Raw genomic sequence first — 18,578 nt, 5'->3', positions numbered from 1 at the left:
GGGGGAGGGAAATGGCTGCTTCAACTTTCTGAGGCTTTCTGCAGCCTTCTCAGTGCTGATGTGCTGATGTGCTGATGGCAATGTGCTTTTATTAAAAAATGTTCAAAAATTAAACAGCTACAAAGAACTACAAAAATGGCCGAGTGCCAATGTTTCCTTCACACTGCGCGTGCGCAAACGCACAGCATTGTCGGCAGGAAAAAAACTAATTTAAATAGTACCCGCCCCCTCCCACTTACAAAATCGGCGTGAGTGTAGGCTCCGCCCCCCTGGGCGCCGCACCAAACAGACAAGGAGCTGCAGGGGGCTCCAGAATCGCGCGGTTTTTTTCCGGCGCCGTTTTAGGCGCGAAAAACGGGCGCCCAGCTCGGAGGGGCGCCCGTTTTTTATCGTGTGGAAACTTGGGCCCCATGTGTGGTGCCTTATGAGAAACACACATCTGCCCTTCAGGTATCTGCTTTATCAGGAATATCTTCCCATCCACATATGACTGCACTGTCATCAGGCCATCGCAACACAAGGGTCACCAATGCAGAAAGGCTGCCGTTCAATTACTCTCACTTTACCTACTTGCAGGGCAGAACTTAAGGCTTGCACTTCAACCCTCTTTTTCCGAGGCCAAACATGGCGGAGTGCCACCCCCGAGAGGAGATGCTCATCAGTTACATTGTAGTACATTAAATGTCTTTTCCCGCGTTCCATACCTCATGTAATGCTCTTCTAACCATGAGTTGCAGCGATGCGCCATTTCTTAACATCTTCTATCTCTCGCTTATTCAGCCGGACATAATCCCATACCCTCTGCGCAGTCACAATATGCGCCTAAATATGTTCTGCATTAAATGCTCTCATAACTCTTGGAGGATATCTCCACTGAGCCTTTACCATCTTTCGCTACTCATTGCCGCTTCATCCACTACACCTTCCCTTCAACAGAGTGATATGGAGAAACATATCTGAACTCTTTCTGTGCGGATTAAGGTCCATCACACTACTCTTTATGTGTTGTGAGGGTTATTTGATCCGTCAGATTTATTACATCTCTCAGAATAGACTTATGTCCATCACCACAACAAGGCACGCTGAGTACAGTTCTTTTGAATATATCTAACGAACTGGCCTCAACAACTTTTTGTGGTAGAGAATTCCATAGGTTCACAATTCTCTGAGTGAAGAAGTTTCTCCTCATCTCGGTCCTAAATGGCTTACCCCTTATCCTTAGACTGTGACCCCTGGTTCTGGACTTCCCCCAACATCGGGAACATTCTTCCTGCATCTAACCTGTCCAATCCCGTCAGAATTTTATATGTTTCCATGAGATCCCCTCATTCTTCTAAATTCCAGTGAATATAAGCCTAGTCGATCCGGTCTTTCTTCATAGGTCAGTCTTGCCATCCCGGGAATCAGTCTGGTGAACCTTCGCTGCACTCCCTCAATAGCAAGAATGTCCTTCCTCAGATTAGGAGACCAAAACTGTACACAATATTCAAGGTTTAGCTTCACCAAGGCCCTGTACAACTCTTCAGTAAGACCTCCCTGCTCCTATACGCAAATCCTCTCGCGATGAAGGCCAACATGCCATTTGCCTTCTTCACTGCCTGCTGTACCTGCATGCCAACTTTCAATGACTGATGTACCATGACAAGGTATGCCTTGTCTGCTCTTCTCACTCCTCATTGAACCAGATTTGGTCCCCTGGTAATGGTAGAATGAGGGATATGCTGGGCCACGAGGTTACAGATTGTGGTGGAATACAATTCTGTTGCTGCTGATGGCCGACAGCGCTTCATGGATGCCAGTTTTGAACTGCTATATCTGTTCTGAATCTATATAATTTGGCACGATGGTAGTGCCACACACCACAATGGGGGGTGTCCCCAATGTGAAGACAGGACTTTGTCTCCACAAGGTCACAGCTACCAATGCTTTCATGAACAGACGCATCTGCGACAGGTAGATTGACGAGGAATAGGTCAAGTAGGTTTTTTTAATCTCGTGTTGGTTCTCTCACCAGCTGCTGCAGGCCTAGTCTGGCAGCTATGTCCTTCAAGACTCGGCCAGCTTGGTCAGTCGTGGTGCTTCCAAGCCACTCTTGGTGATGGACATTGAAGTCCCCCACCCAGACTACATCCTCAGTGCTTCTTCCAAGTGGTGTCCAATATGAAAGAGTATGGATTCATCAGCTGAGAGTGGGTGGTAGGTGGTAATCAGCAGCAGGTTTCCTTGCCCATGTTTAGCCTGATCCATGAGACTTCATGGGGTCTGGAGTCAATGTGAGGACTCCAAGGGTCACTCTCCCCCCTCCCCCCGACTATATACCACTGTCAGCCAGCTCTGGTGGGTCTGTCCTGCTAGTGGGACAGGACATACTCAGGGATGGTGATGGAAGAGTCGAGGCATTGGCTGAAAAGTATGATTCTGTGAGTATGAATTACTCAGGCTAGTCTCTGGGACAGCTCTCCCGATTTTGGCACAAGTTCCCAGATGTTAGTGAGGTGGACTTTGTAGGGTCGACTGGGCAGTGTACCTATGTCGTGTCTGAAGTCGGTGCAGAGGTTGCTGCCGGGTGGTCTGCCCGGTTTAATTCTTATTATTGTTTCTTGCAGTGGTTATTTACAACTGAATGGCTTGCTAGGCTATTTCAGAAGGCAGCTAAGAGTCAACCACATTGCTGTGGGCCTGGAGTCACATATAGGTCAGATCAGGTAAGGATGGCCGACTTCCTTCCCTCAAAAGGACATTAGTGAACCAATTTGCAACTCCTTTGCAAGAGTTATAATGTGTACTCTGATTTGATTAAACTTAAGGAAGGAGTTAGCAGATATTTACAAAGGTAACTGCAATGTATTTTTCTATTTGCATACATAACAAAATTAGAAATACAGTTAAATTATTACAATTTTATAGTGTGTAGCATGTTCTCACCATAGTCATCAAAATCACTGAAGTAATCTTCTTCAACAGTGGATTGCTTTGCCACCCTGGCAGCAACTGCCTTGTGTAATTCATCCTGAATTGAAAATATTATACAAAAAATGTCATTTTCTCTGTAGACAGTAAATGGACTAATTAAGTTAGCAAAAAAAAACGTTTATCCTTTTTGGGAGGGGTGGGAGGGAGGGAGGACTACCGAATAGTCTCTTTATCGTGATTCCAAAAGTAACATTGACAAGTCTAATGTCCAAAATCCTACAAATACTCAGTAATTCTTTATAGATACTAATCATCACAGTCATATCTCTGTCATATTTATTTAATAGAAAAATAAAATATGTGCTTCACACACCCCTTCAGCATTTAAATGAGGACATTGCATCCTTACATTTCTAAGGCAGTAAAGACAATAGCACACTACAAAGGCTCAATGCTGATTTTAGTTTTCTAGGGGAGAAATTGACCTCCTTTGCGCCTCCTGTTAGCGCCTCCAGGGGGGTGATAATGGGGTGCTACCAACTCTGCAAACGGTCATGTTGTCCTGTGCCCAGGATAGCGTGATGTCATCCGGTGCGCAGCACTTCGGTACCACCCCAGTTGCGAACTTTGGTTCCGAACCACACTGAGCGTTTTAAGGTAGGCCGGCTGCTTGGGGAGTGGTATTTAAGAGAATCGCCGGTGAAATAAGTGCAAAATTTTTCTGGAGCCCTCTGTGCATTTATTTTTAGCTTTTCTTCAGCCGTGATTGATCAGCCCTGCACTCTGATAAGACTGCTTGGAGCAGATTGTCGCAGATCGTGGCTGCCGTCGGCAAAGAGGGAAATCAATTTAGGGCTATCGCCCATTTATCATCCAAAAAGACAGGCTATCGCCCATTTCACTTGAAAAATGGAAAGTTGGGCCGGGACATCGCCGAAAAATCGCCGAGAAGATCGCTGGAGAAAAGCTGCTCTTACCTGGCGCTCCTCACCGAACTCAGCACTACGGACACCATTTTGAACGTTGGAGGAAGTGAGAGGCTGCTTAAAGAAGGGGCTTATAATTTGAGAGTTATTTAAGTGCCTTAGTTACTGATTGATCAACTCACATTTATATTAATATTTATTTTAGTACAAAGGGCATTTGTAGCAATTGTGATAATGATGGGGTCTGTAACTTCTCGACCATTACTTGTAAATGCACACATGCTGGACTCTGAAGTTGGGTTTCATGAAGGGCCCAATAAAAGAGGTAGCAGACTATTGCAGTATTGCAGAGGCGGAGGAGGAGAACATACACCCGACGAACTTACAGGGCAAAGCAATCATACCTCAACTTGTCTGATAACTCGTGCCTTAGGAGGGAGGCTTCACTTCCAAAAGGATGTTATCAATGAGATATGCCAGCTCATCAAGGGAGATCTGCAGCCTGCCAGCACAATCAGGACCACACTGCCTGTTGAGGTAAAGGTGACTATCCTTCTATGCATCGGGCTCCTTTCAGGCTTCAGCTGGCGACATCTGTGGTATCTCTCTGCACGCCACACATTGCTCCATTCGACAGGTGACTCGAGCCTTTTACGCTCGCAGGATGGACTTTATAAGCTTCCCAATGACCAGGGAGGTACAGACCGGGAAGGCTTTGGGTTCCTCGAGAATAGCAAACTTCCCCAAGGTGCAGGGAGCGATAGACTGCATGCACATCGCCCTGAAAGCACCTTTACGGGATGCAGAGATGTTTTGTAACCGAAAGGGATTCCACTCCCTGAATGTGCAGCTCGTTGTCGACCACAACCAAATAATCATGGCAGTAAATGCTAAATTTCCAGCCAGCATCCATGATGTGCACATCGTGCGTAAGAATGCTACCTCTGACCTGTATCAGCCAGCCACAAGATCATGGTTGGATGCGGGGGGCAAAAAGATTTGGCCTTGCCAGCTGGCTCATGAACCCCCCCCCCCTGCATAATCCCCAGACAGAAGCCAAGAAGCGTTACAACGAATGCCACATAGCCACACGCAATATCGCCGAAAAGACAATTGGAGTGCTGAAGCAGCACTTCAGATGCCTGGACCACTCAGGATGCAACCTACAATATCACCCTGATCAGGTCGCTGAGTTTATTGTGGTGTGCTGCACATTGCACAACCTAGCTAGGAGAGGACAACAAATGCCAGATGGGCCTGTCGGTCCACCTCAGGAAGGAATGGAGGCAGAAGCAGCAGACAAGGAAGAGGAGGAGGCTGGTGAGGACCTCGGGGAGGACAATCAGCCTGGCGATGAATCCATAGCCCCACGCCCCCTCCCCCCCCCGCAAGACTGGAAAGACCCTGTGGGAGTTACGCGCCTGCAAAGCTGCTGCATCAGCAACTCGTAAATGAATGCTTTGTATGAACTTACATTGGGGACAGTCAGTTACAGTTATGGAAAGACAACAGTTGCATGTGTGTTATGTTTCATCCTTGCCTGGTCTGGCCTGGCCATTGTTTTCCAACACTTGTATTCATATTTAACCTTACCGTACATTATTAGAAGACACTGCACAACAATTGTACAGAGAAATAATTTTTTTTTAATGATTTAATAAAAAAGTTAGGAATAATTTAACTGTAACACCCCCCACCCACCCCAACCCCAACAGTGAACCAACAATAAATTTAAAAAACAACAATGAACAATATAACAACAACAACAGTAAAACAACAATAAAGCACCCCCCTCCCTACCTGCAGCCAAGTTTCCCTCCATGTCCTTTACCCCGCAGTGTCTTAACCCCACCCCCCCACCCGATTTGGTCGCTGGGCACCAAGACAGGTCTGGTGTGCAGCAGGCAATATTTCCTGCGGTGGGGGGGGTGGGGTGACGGTGGTTCGATCGGCTCTGGGTTTGTTGGAGGGGAAGACGTAGCTGCGGAATCGCTTCCTCCTGACTCGCTTGTGTGCTGGTGCTATGTACGACGGTACCTTGGAGTGCAGTGCCGTGTTCCGCCACTATCACATGCCGCAAGGCATCGACAGAGGCGATCGTCGCATGCATCTCCCGGATCATCTGCTGCGTAGCCTCCGAATTGCGAGCAGACGCCCGGGACATGCCCTCGTGTATACCACGAACGCCTGGAGGATCTCATGACTTATCGCGACACTCTCCATGCAGAGTCTGGTCAAGCCCTCGATACGATCGGCCAGAGGAGGCATGTGCTGACCTCACTGACTCTACCTCCATGGGGTTTGTGTGAGCACTAACATGTGCCTTCGCATCGCCGGCTGCAAGTCGCTTGGTCCCGCTACCTTTTCTGTCGAAGCCAACGTTTATGGCCACAGGTCCCACAGATAAATCAAGCAGAGGCAGGGGGATGCTTGGGGCATCCTCCTCAATTTTCACCTGATCCTCCTCCTCCTCAGGCACGGTTGTCTCCTGATCCTCTTCCTCCTCCCCCACCCGTGGTGAAGACCACTTGCAACGGTACAGGTTCAAGTCTTGCCTCGCTGCGGTGTTGTGGGACCTGCAAAACACAATTGAGCTTATTAGAACGGAAGGGTACACATTCTTGCGCTGCGCTGGCATACGATGGAGGAGCAGCACTACTACAATAAATGAGACCGAGAGATATTACATAATAACGTATCACACAGTAGTACATATGGTAGGAAATCTAAGTTGAAATGCAGTGACCCAGAGAGCTGTGGAGGCTGGATCAGTCGGAGATAGACAGAATAATAAGGGAGTGAAGGTTTATGGGAAGTGGACAGAGAGGGTGACAGATGGCCAGCTCCTGCTCTTATCTCTTATGTTGTCAATCTGAGAGTAGCACAGAGGCTGCATGGGAATCAGGATAGCTGCATGCTTAACATGACATCATTCTAATATTATAATGAAATGACGTTACATTACTTTAACACTGCTTGACGGATTACTCACGTGACACAAACGAGGGCTCTGCTTCACCAGGGGTGGCCGAATAGTTGTGGCTTCCGACCAGTGCCACAGCTCGTTCCTCTGGGCAGGGCCTCCTCTGGTGTGCCTGGGCTCAGCCCGATTCTTCGATAACTTCCTCCGCAAACGTGACAAGAGCATGGCATAAGCTAATTGACTAGGTACAATCATGGAAAGACAGCAGTCTCCAATGTTATATGCTAATAGAGTTTGGACCCACAATTGATGCATGGTTATAACAAATATCGTGTTTAGGATCTAATGCTTGACACAAACATCTCTCTCAACTACAATCTCCATTGAAGGGCCCCGGGTGTGGTGGGAATCAGGATAGTTGGTGAACTCAGCAATAATAGGAGCTAAAATGTCCCAAAGTGCCCCAGGGCTGACCGTGAGCAAGGGCAACTCTTCCCCAATCTAGGCTGGGTCAGCCGGAGAGACTTAAAAAGGGCGCAGGTTTCGAGCCCTGTCTAGATCTTAGCAGGGAATATATGTAAGAATAACGAGCTTAATTTCAACCCTGGAGATTTGTAATTACAATTACAATTTGCATCATTACAATTTAAAATCTATACTTACTCTTGCCAAAGCAACCAGGCTGCTCCAGCGCTTCCGGCACTGGTCAGATCCCCTGGCCTCATGGGATGCAGACGAGACTACGTCGGTAATCTCGCCCCATATTTTTCTGTAGGCCCGGGGTGGAGGTTTCCCACGCCCACCCCGGGTTAATTGGGCCCACCGGGAGTGCACCTCAGTGATTCAGGCCTCATTCGCCTTGTCAGAGAAGGGTTTGGCCCTCCTCCTCCCCCCAACATCTTGCAAGCTATGATCTGAATCAGACATTTGAAACTGCTCATTATCTTTAACTCAAACTGCTCTTTCGCTCTCTTTTCTCTCTCCTCTCTGTCTCTGCCTTCCTCCTCTCTCTCTCTCTCTCTACCCCTCCCCTTTGCCTTCTGCACATGCGTGGATGACCCCTGACCTCCTGAATTGCGGGGAAACCTGTTTGTCAAAAAAAACGCATGCGTAGACGGCCGTTGCTAGGGAAGCTTGGCCTTCCACATCGCTAGGACCCATTTCACATCGCTGGGCTATCGCCCCCCCCCCAAAAAAAAGCCGAAATTCGTGATCCCAAAAATGGGCGATGTTCCAGCGATCATTAAGGCTGAAACATCATTAAGGCTGGAACATCGGCCACTTTTTGGGCCCTAGCGATCTAAGTGGAAAGTCTAGCCCTTAATGCAGAGTGCCTGCAGCAATGGCCCATCCCTTTAAGGGAGGGAAGGAGCCTCCAATCCCGGCAGCGCTATACTGGACATTGTGCAGCACTGTAACGAATGCCTCGTCTGCCCTCAAGTCTACCATAATTAGCATCTGCGAAGAGACTACCAGAAAACACCAAGACTGGTTCAATGAGAATGACCTGAAGATCCAGGAGCTAATAAACCGCAAACAGAAGGCATTTTTGGACTTGAAACACCACAACTCAAGCGAAAGAAAGCAGATCTACAGGCAACTGAAGGCTGAGGTCCAACAAAAAACTTGGGACCTAAAGAATATATGGTGGGTGGAAAAAGCGCAGGAGACCCAGCGACTAGCTAACAATCACGATGTGCATGGAATTTTAGCGCAGTCAAGACCACCTACAGCCCAAGCACTCAAGGTCCTATTCCACTGAGAGCCAAGAGTGGAGAGGTGCTCATCAAGGACAGAGAAGCAGTCAGTGCCCACTAGCAGGAGCACTTCGACTATCTCCTCAACCAAGACTATCTTTGACGTGTGTGTCCTTGAGCACGTTACCCGTCACCATCTCGCCACAATTCCAGCCCGGCATGAGGTTGAAAAGGTCATCCGACAACCAAAAAACAGCAAGTTCTCAGGAGCAGATGGAATCCCCACTGAAGTACTAAAGTATGGTGGATAAGTACTCTTGGCGCGAATCCACGACCTCATCTCTCTTATCTGAAAGGAGGAGAGCATGGCAGGGGATCTCAGAGTTACCGTAATCGTGACCAGCTTCAAGAAAGGGGACAAGTCCGACTGCGGTAATTACATCCCTGTTGTCTGCTGCAGGGAAAATCATCGCAAGAATCCTCCTCAATCATCCCCTCCCAGTGACTGAAGAGCTCCTCCCAGAGTCGCAATGCGGATTCCGCCCACTGAGGGGCACAACAGACATGATCTTCCCCACACTCAAATCCTAGAAAAATGTAGGGAGTAGCATCAACCTCTGTACATGGCTTCTTTGACCTCACAAAAGCATTAAACTCTGTCAACCGTGAGGGATTATGGAGTGTCCTTCTCAAATTCGGCTGTCCTCAAAAATTTGTCACCATCCTCCGCCTACTTCACGACAACATGCATGCCGTGATTCTTACCAACAGATCCACCACAGACCAAATACAAGTGCAGACCGGGGTCAAGCAAGGCTGTGTCATCTCACCAAGGCTCTTCTCAATCTTCCTCGTTGCAATGCTTCATCTCACCTTTAACCCCGCTGGAGTTGAGTAAATCTACAGGACAAGCAGGAAATTGTTCAACCTCTTTGATGCCTCCAGTCCAGATCCAAGGTTGTTCCAACCTCTCATTGAATTACAATATGCAGATGACGCTTGCATTTGTGCACACTCAGAGTCTGAATTCCAATCCATCGTTGACACCTTCACTGAAGCGTACGAGTCTGGGCCTAACATTAAACATCAGTAAGACAAAGGTTCTCTACCAACCTACCCCCGCCACACAATACTGCTCCCCTATTGTCAAGATCCATGACGAGACCTTGGACAATGTGGATCACTTTCTATACCTTGGGAGCCTACTATCAGCAAGGACGGACATCGATGACGAAGTCCACCGCCTTCAGTGTGCCAGTGCAGCCTTCGGCCTCCTGAGAAAAAGAGTGTTCGAAGACCAGGATCTCAAACCCAGCAACAAGCTCGGGTCTACAGAGCAGTAGTGATACCCACCCAAATATATGCTTCAGAGACATGGACTATGCACAGAAGGCACCTCAAAGCACTGGAAGAAGTATCACCAGCGCTGCCTCTGCAATATCATTGACAAGATAGGAGTACCAACGTCAGCATTCTTTCTCAGGCCAACATCCCCAGCATCAAGGCATTGACCACGCTTGATCAACTTCGATGGGCGGGCCACATTGTCCGCATGCCTGATACTAGACTCCCGAAACAAGCACTCTACTCCGAGCTACTTCACGGCAGGTGAGCCCCAGGAGGACAGAGAAAACGCCAAGGACACTTTCAAACCTCCTTGAAAAAATGTAACATCCATACTGACTCTTGGGAATCACTGGCCCATGACCACTCAAAGTGGAGGAGAATCGTCCGAGAAGGCGCCGAACACTGAGTCTCTTTGGCGAGAGCATGCGGAAGCCAAGTACAAATAGCAGAAGGAACGTACGACACATCAAGCACTCCACCCATCTGTCCCTCCAACCACCATCTGCCCCACCTGTGACAGAGACTACAGATCACACATTGGTCTCATTTAGTCACCTTAGGACTCATTTTAGTGTGGAAGCAAGTCATCTTTGACTCTGGGGGACTGCCTAAGAAGAAAGAATGCTACTCCTCCTCTTGCCGGCTTTAGCGCTCCAAGGGAAGTGGTAGCTTGCTGGCTTGATTTAGCGCTCCATTTCCTTTCTGGTGCACGAAACTGGAAGTTCGCGTCAGCTTCACTTGCATAGCGCCCGGTAGTACTTTTGTGCTCCTGCAGAAGTTATCACCCCAAACGGGGCACTACGCAATTTCTAGCCCCTAATGTTTACATGTGTAAGAGGATGAAAAGTGATAATCCACAGTTGAGTGCAAATCATCCGTCTTGTACAGGTTCTACCACCCACAGAATCGGACCCAATGCCTCAGGAATCTAAAACCCTCCCTCCTGCACCATCTCACCAACCAAGCATTTATCTGCTCTACCCTCCTATTTCTGAACTCAGTAGTGCAAAGTGTGAAGTGATACATTTTAGAAGGAAGAATGAGGAGAAACAATATAAATTAAATGGTACAATTATAAAAGAGGGTGCAGGAGCTGAGAGACCTGGAAAGTGTACTTACACAAATCTTTGAGGGTGGCAGGGCAAGTCGATAAGGCTTTTAAAAAAACATTCGGAATCACTGGCTTTATAAACTGAGGCATAGAGTATAAAAGCAAGGAAATTATAGTAAACGGCTATAAATCTCTGGTTCGGCTTCGTTGGTGGATTGTCTCCAATTCTGGGCACCACACTTGGGAAAGATTTCAAGGCCTTGGAAAGGATGCAGAGAAGATTTATTAGAATGGTACCTGGGATCAGGGATTTCAGTTATGTGGAGGGACAAGAGAAGCTAGGATTGTTCTCCATACAACAGAGAAGTTCAAGGAGAGATTTAATAGAGTTGGTCAAAACTTTCACAATTCTGGAGCAATATAGTACCATACCTGAAAAGTAGTTCGTCGGGAGACTTTAGGACTTTTCGTGTAGGCTAAAGTGGTACTAAAATCCTCTTCTTCTGACATTCTTTTTGTATTTACAAGATCTATAAGAAAAAATTCAGAATTTAAATTTGATGCTTTAAATATTGAAGCACAAAGTTGATATTCCTATTCTTGAAACAATGCTAAATATTTACAAACTGTACAACCACTCTCAATCCCATCTTCAGCCAACAACCACACAGTTTCCAACTTGTAAAGTTTTTCCCCTCCTTAGCTCAGAAGTGCTGAATCAAGTTTAGTGCCTCTAAACTGACCAGGAATCAAACTTCATTACTTTCTGATTTTTAAAGCTCAATGTTACATCATAGAATTGTGCATTTGTTTATAACTTTCAGCTGTGGCTTAGTGGGAGCACACTCCTCAATCAGAAGGTTGCAGATTCAAGTACCATTCTAGAGGCTTGAACACAAAATCTAGGCTGACACTCCAGTGAAGTACAGAGGGAGTGCTACACTTTTGGAGATGCCACTAAACCGAGGCCCTGTCTCCCCGCTCAGGTAGATGTAAAAGATCCTATGGCACTATTTTGAAGAAGAGCAAGGGAGCTCACCTCAGCATCCTGGCCAATATTTATCGCTCAACTAACATTACTAAAACAGATTATCTAGTCATTATTACATTGCTGTTTGTGGGACCTTGCTATGTTCATTTCAACAGTGTCTACAATTCGAAACAACTTAGTTGCTGCTGTATAAAGAAATAAGCCTGCCTTTCTTTATTAAACCAGTGGAAGAGTTAGGTGAATTTCTGTTAATTCAAATACAAATCAATCTGGTCTTCAAATTCATGAAGCTAACATTTTTTAACTTTTCAGGGGGGGAAGTATAATTTGGCGACATGCTGGGAGCAGTGGGGGGGGGGCGTGGTTTTGTAGCATGCGGGAAACCCGGAGGTAAGTGCAGCACATTTGGCAACAGCTTTTTAACCCAGCTACTAAACTTGCATCGGACTTCCAGGTTTCCCAACCAATTAGGTTGACTGGACGTGATAACAACACACGAGTCGATTTCAACTCCAGTATTTAAAGGGACACCGCAAAGATGACAGTCGATGGATTCTGAAGGAGAGAGAACAAAAGAAGGAATTGTCAGAATGGAGCCCAAAGTTCCAAGTTTTGCCTTGTTTTCACTGGCAAGTTCCAGGAAGCCTGGGAAACCCGTGCATCCACAGTTAAATCCTAAAGCTCTTGTTAATATCACTCTTAAGAGTAATTAACATATTGAAATTAACAACCTGCCTCTGCCAAGAGGTTGATCGCACACAGCCTACGGCAAAGCAGTTAAATGCAGAAGTCGGCAGGATGGAGCCGGCATCATGACACGCTGACAATTTCAGCACTTTTAACCCCCACCTGCTCCCGAACACACTCGCTCTGGCAAGTAAAAATTCTCCCCTTCATATTAGAAGTGCAAACTATAAATTGTTCTAACGCTGAAATGATCTGTCATTAATGGCTCAGATATACTCTTAATGGAAGACCTAGCGACATACTTTGCATTTGTATTTGCAATTTATTACAAATATACCTACAGTAACTACTATTGTAATAGCTCAACAAAAGCTCAAGTAACAGCATTTCATCTTTCAATTAGACACCTTACAACCTTCCGGACTCAACAATGATTTCAGTAACTTCAAATCATGACCACTGCTCCTAGTTTTTCAGACTGCAGGTGCAGGTAATGGTTGTGTTGTTGCCATTTACAGCTCCTCTAGACCCATATTTTGTTTCTTTACTTCACCCTGTACTACCTCCTTTTGCCTTGCACCATCAACTCTTTGGTCATTTAATCATCCCTACCTTCTCTTTTGTTCTTTCTTCACCTCCTGCTTCCCCTTCTTTACTTGCATCTGTACTTGCTTAAAAACTGTTAAATCTCTAATTTCTTCCAGTTATGGTCAAAGGTCATCGACCTGAAATGTTAACTCAGTTTCTCTCTCCACAGATGTTGCCTGACCGGCTGAGTATTTCAGCATTTTCTGTTTTTACTTCAGATTTCCAGAATCCATGGTATTTTGCTTCTGGTACAGCAATAATTATACTAATTTATAATTGAAATTTGCTTCAAAGTCACGGTATAAAAGCAACCTGTGTAGTGAGATCCATTTATGAAGAATGTTCGTAATTAGAAATATCCAAATAAAGCAAAATATTTTTCAACTGAAGAGTAATAAAACGTTATTATACACTTGAAATAAAAAAATACCTATCATACAAACTGAACTAGGATATGCAGAGTTATAAAGCATGGGCATTGCACTAGCACTGTATGCCATCTAGAGTCTCTCCCAGGTCTGTGCAAGTACAGGGACTTTTACACTGTAAAGGTTTTACAATCATCTATTTATTAAACACAGAAAATTCAGACATTCGTACAATCCCTGGAAATAAATTAATAAGAACATAAGAAAGAAATAGGAACAGGAGTAGGCCATACGACCTCTCGATTCAATAAGATCATGGCTGATCTGATCATGGGCTCAGCTCCACTTCCCCGCCATAGCCCCTTATCGTTTAAGAAACTATCTATTTCTGTCTTAAATTTATTCAATGTCTCAGCTTCCACAGCTCTCCGAGGCAGCAAATTCCACAGATTTACAACCCTCAGAAGAAATTTCTCCTCCTCTCAGTTTTAAATGGGCGGCCCCTTTTTCTAAGATCGTGCCCTCCAGTTCTAGTCTCCCCAATCAGTGGAAACATCCTCTCTGCATCCACCTTGTCAAGCCCCCTCATAATCTTATACGTTTCCATAAGATCACCTCCCATTGTTCTGAATTCCAATAAGTAGTGGCCCAACCTACTCAACCTTTCCTCATGTCAACCCCCTCATCCCCGGAATCAACCGAGTGAACCTTCTCTGAACAGCCTCCAAAGCAAGTGTATCCTTTCGTAAATATGGAAACCAAAACTGCACGCAGTATTCCAGATGTGGCCTCACCTTATAAGGTGACACCTTATATGGCTGTAGTAAGACTTCCCTGCTTTTATACTCCATCCCCTTTGCAATAAAGGCCGAGATACCATTGGCCTTCCTGACCACTTGCTGCACCTGCATACTATCCTTTTGTGTTTCATGCACAAGTACTCCCAGGTCCTGCTGTACTGTGGCACTTTGCAATCTTTCTCCATTTAAATAATAACTTGCTTTTTGATTTTTTCTGGCAAAGTGCATGACCTCACACTTTCCAACATTATACTCCATCTGCCAAATTTTTGCCCAATTACTTAGCCTGTCTATGTTCTTTTGCAGATTTTTTGTGTCCTCCTCATATATTGCTTTTCCTCCCATCTTTGTATCATCAGCAAATTTGGCTACATTACACTCAGTCCCTTCTTCCAAGTCATTAATATAGATTGTAAATAGTTGGGGTCCCAGCACTTATCCCTGCGGCACACCACTAGTTACTGGTTGGCAACCAGAGAAAGAACCATTCATCCCGACTCTCTGTTCTCTGTTAGTTAGCCAATCCTCAATCCATGCTACTATATTACCCCCAAGGTAGAAATCAAGATTGTGACAGACCTGGAATGAAGATTGCCTTTGTGTGCACGATTCAAGCCCAAGTGGTTTTACTAATAACAATATTTGTTTTTATACAACTGTTCTACAGTATCACATTAAATGGCAAACAATTGATGAAATCTGTTTTACCTTCACAAAGTCTTGTTCAGGTTAATCAGATTTGTAACCTTGGTGGGTCACCATTAAGGCAAATGGACTTCCGACTACCCTGAGAGAGCTCTAATGTTTGGTGGGAACAGGTCCTACCCTGGTACTATTCAGTTACCTTGGGGTCTGTACCGAGGCACAATTGTATGCATAGGTGCACGTTTACTGAGGTCACGTACTGAGACGTTTATCCCGCTTCTAATCTTTCAGCCTTCATCTCGGTTCTATAAGCTTTGTTTGTTCTACATTAGATGTGAAGGCCAAGTGGCCTCAAAATGAGCTCAGCTTCATACAGAAACGAAAAGCTCCCCTTTAGCTACATATTCAGTCACTGGCTAAAATGCTAAAGCAAAACTTGCTGGGATACTTTGACCATTTAAACATGTTAGAATAATCTAACAGTTTTTGTCATGTATCTCATTACGTATATAACTGTATCTTACCATGCTATACATGACTGTAACTGGATATGACCTGTAACAATAAGCATACCTTACCACCAGGGGTGCACTTGCAGGAGACACTCCATACCTGTCCCACTGAGGTATATAAAGGGAGGTCACAGGTAAGTGCGTCACTGGAGAGCTGGAATTAAAGGTGTAGGTCCTGAGTGACCTTGACTTCAGCATGTGTCTCGTGTAAGTCAGTACATTAGAGTCAGGACTTAACAGTGGCGACGAGTTACGGGATCACAGAATCCACAGAATGGCTACCAACAGCTCAGATGAGAAATACAATGCTGGAGACAATTGGGATGACTTTATAGAAAGGCTCCAGCAAAGCTTTGCGACCAAAGACTGGCTGGGCGATGATAAGGCAAACAAGAGAAGAGCCCGTATCTTGACCAGCTGTGGCTCGAAAACATACGCTTTAATGAAAGACCTGCTGGTACCCGAGAAACCAGCAAGCAAGTCGTTTGAGGAGTTGAGCACACTGGTGAGAGACCACCTGAAGCCAGCGAGCAGCATACACATGGCTAGACACAGGTTCTACAACTACAGACGCTGTGTGGGCCAAAGCATACCCGACTTCATGGCGGAACTTTGGAGGCTGGCTAGTTCATGTGAGTTCCCCGATGAACTAAGGGGAGAAGTACTGAGAGACTTTTTTATTGAAGGAATAGGCCACGCAGGCATATTCCGAAACCTTATAGAGACTAAGAACTTGACTCGAGAGGCAGTAGCACTGGTCGCACGGATGTTCTTGGCAGGCGAAAAAGAAATGAGGCTGATCTATACTTCGGGTACGACAACCAATGAGGCATCGGAACAAGGGGTTCACATTGTGAAACAAACCGCTACCCCCACACACAGACAAAGGCAGGAGAGCAGGCCTTCAACAGCAGACAGTGGCGCCAGAAGTCATTAAAATCAAGGGCCACATGAACGGCCAATCACACCTCATCAACCCACAATGCGAGCAATCAACAACAGATTGAGAGAAGCTCAAGGAAGATCAGCCAGTCGCAGCTCATCCTTCGGAAACAATGGAAACGGTCTGTGTTGGAGATGTGGGGGAAGGCACTCAACCAGGGTGTGTTGATTTTAGCATGCCATTTGCAGAAATTGCAACTACACAGGGCATCTGGCTCGCATGTGCAGAAAAACAGCAGCTCAGCTGGTATACGAATCGGAAGGGTCGCAAAGCGGACCAGAAAACGGTTGGAACAGTGCACGGATGACGAGGTACAGCGGGTTAACACGATCAATGTCCACTGTTCTTACACCAAGACGCCTCCAATTATGATGAGGGTTCTACTCAACAGGATACCCGTCAACATGGAACTGGACACGGGGGCCAGTCAATCCCTCATGAGCGTTCAACAATTTGAACAGCTGTGGCCGCACAAAAGCAACAGACCAAAACTCACAAAGATCGACACCAAACTAAGGACCTTTACTAAAGAAATCGTCCCAGTCCTTGGCAGCGCCATGCTCTCAGTCACACACAAAGGGATGGTCAACCGACTTTCCCTGTGGATTGTCCCTGGGGATCTCCCAGCCCTGTTGGGGAGAAGCTGGCTAGCAGAACTTAATTGGAAATGGGATGATGTTCACGCCACATCGTCAGAGGAATGGACCTCCTGCTCAACAGTTCGAAGCCGTTTTGAACATCTCTTTCAGCCAGGTGTGGGCACCTTCAAAAGGGGCTAAAGTTAGAATCTACATCACACACAATGCCAAACCAGTCCATCACAAGGCTAGAGCAGTGCCTATGTGATGAGGGAAAAGACTGAAAACGAACTGGATCGGCTTCTGCGGAAAGGCATAATTTCTCCCGTGGAATTCAGCGACTGGGCAAGCCCCATCGTCCCCGTCATGAAGCCTGATGGATCCGTGCGAATCTGAGGGGATTACAAGTCTACCATAAACAGAGTCTCCCTACAGGACCAATACCTGCTGCCCAGAGCAGAGGACCTATTTGCCACGTTGGCTAGAGGAAAACTTTTCTCGAAACTTGACCTCACATCTGCGTATATGACGCAAGAACTGACCGAAGAGTCTAAGCTACTCACCACCATCAACACACAGAGGCCTTTTTGTGTACAATCGATGCCCATTCGGCATCAGGTCGGCAGCTGCTATATTCCAGCGCAACATGGAGAGTCTGCTCAAGTCCATCCCGAGGACGGTTGTGTTTCAAGATGACATACTCATCACGGGCAGGGACACCGACTCTCATCTCCACAATCTTGAGGAAGTACTAAGTCGATTGGATTGGGAAGGCCTGAGAGTAAAGAAATCCAAGTGTCTGTTTCTCACGCCTGAGGTTGAATTTTTGGGCAGAAGGATTGCCGCTGATGGAATCCACCCAACCGAATCCAAAACCGAAGCGATTCGCCTGGCACCCAGGACCCGGAATGTCTCGGAACTGCGCACCTTTCTCGGGCTACTCAATTACTTTGGGAACTTTATGCAGAACTTGAGCATGCAGCTGGAGCCTCTCCACGTGCTACTCAGAAAGGGGTGAGATTGGTTTTGGGGGGGGCGCCCAAGAACACGCCTTCAATAAGGCACGCAACCTTCTATGTTCCAAGAGTGTTTTAGCCTTTTTTGACCCAGGTAAAAAGTTAGCGTACGGGGTCGGGTGCGTTTTACAGCATGTCAATGATGCGGGTAAATTGCAGCCTGTTGCTTATGCCTCCAGGTCACTTTCGCGGGCGGAGCGCGGGTACGGTATGGTTGAGAAGGAGGCGCTCGCTTGCGTGTACGGTGTCAAAAAGATGCACCAATACCTTTTCAGGGCCAAGTTTGCGTTAGAAACCGACCACAAACCCCTCACGTCCCTACTATCCAAGTGCAAGGCAATCAACGACAACGCCAACGCCTCGGCGCGCATTCAGCGGTGGGCACTCATGCTGGCGGCTTATGACTACACGATAAGGCACAGACAACTGTGCCGATGCGCTTAGCAGGCTATCTGTGGCGACCACAGAAGGGTGAAACGAACAGGACTGTGAGATGGTCATGGCAATCAATGCCTTTGAATCCACAGGTTCGCCCATGATGGCTCGCCAAATCAGTGCCTGGACGACCAGTGACCCCACGTTATCTCTAGTTA

General features: G+C 46.5%; 1 protein-coding gene across 1 annotated transcript in view; it reads right to left on the bottom strand.

The window, feature by feature from the left end:
- Positions 1-18,578, bottom strand: part of map9 (microtubule-associated protein 9) — a 330,082-nt gene that overhangs the window by 296,307 nt on the left and 15,197 nt on the right. The window contains exons 2-3 of the mRNA XM_070871655.1: positions 11,290-11,387; positions 2,926-3,010 (exon numbers count right to left, since the gene is read on the bottom strand). Of these exons, the coding sequence (XP_070727756.1) occupies positions 2,926-3,010; positions 11,290-11,367 (163 nt within the window). The 5' untranslated portion in view covers positions 11,368-11,387. The remainder of the gene's footprint in view (positions 1-2,925; positions 3,011-11,289; positions 11,388-18,578) is intronic.

The sequence above is a fragment of the Pristiophorus japonicus genome, chromosome 2 (assembly GCF_044704955.1).
Source record: "Pristiophorus japonicus isolate sPriJap1 chromosome 2, sPriJap1.hap1, whole genome shotgun sequence".
In the NCBI taxonomy this organism is placed as follows: domain Eukaryota; kingdom Metazoa; phylum Chordata; class Chondrichthyes; family Pristiophoridae; genus Pristiophorus; species Pristiophorus japonicus.
Note: the sequence above shows the minus strand (reverse complement) of the source record. Positions and strands in the feature narration are given on the sequence as shown.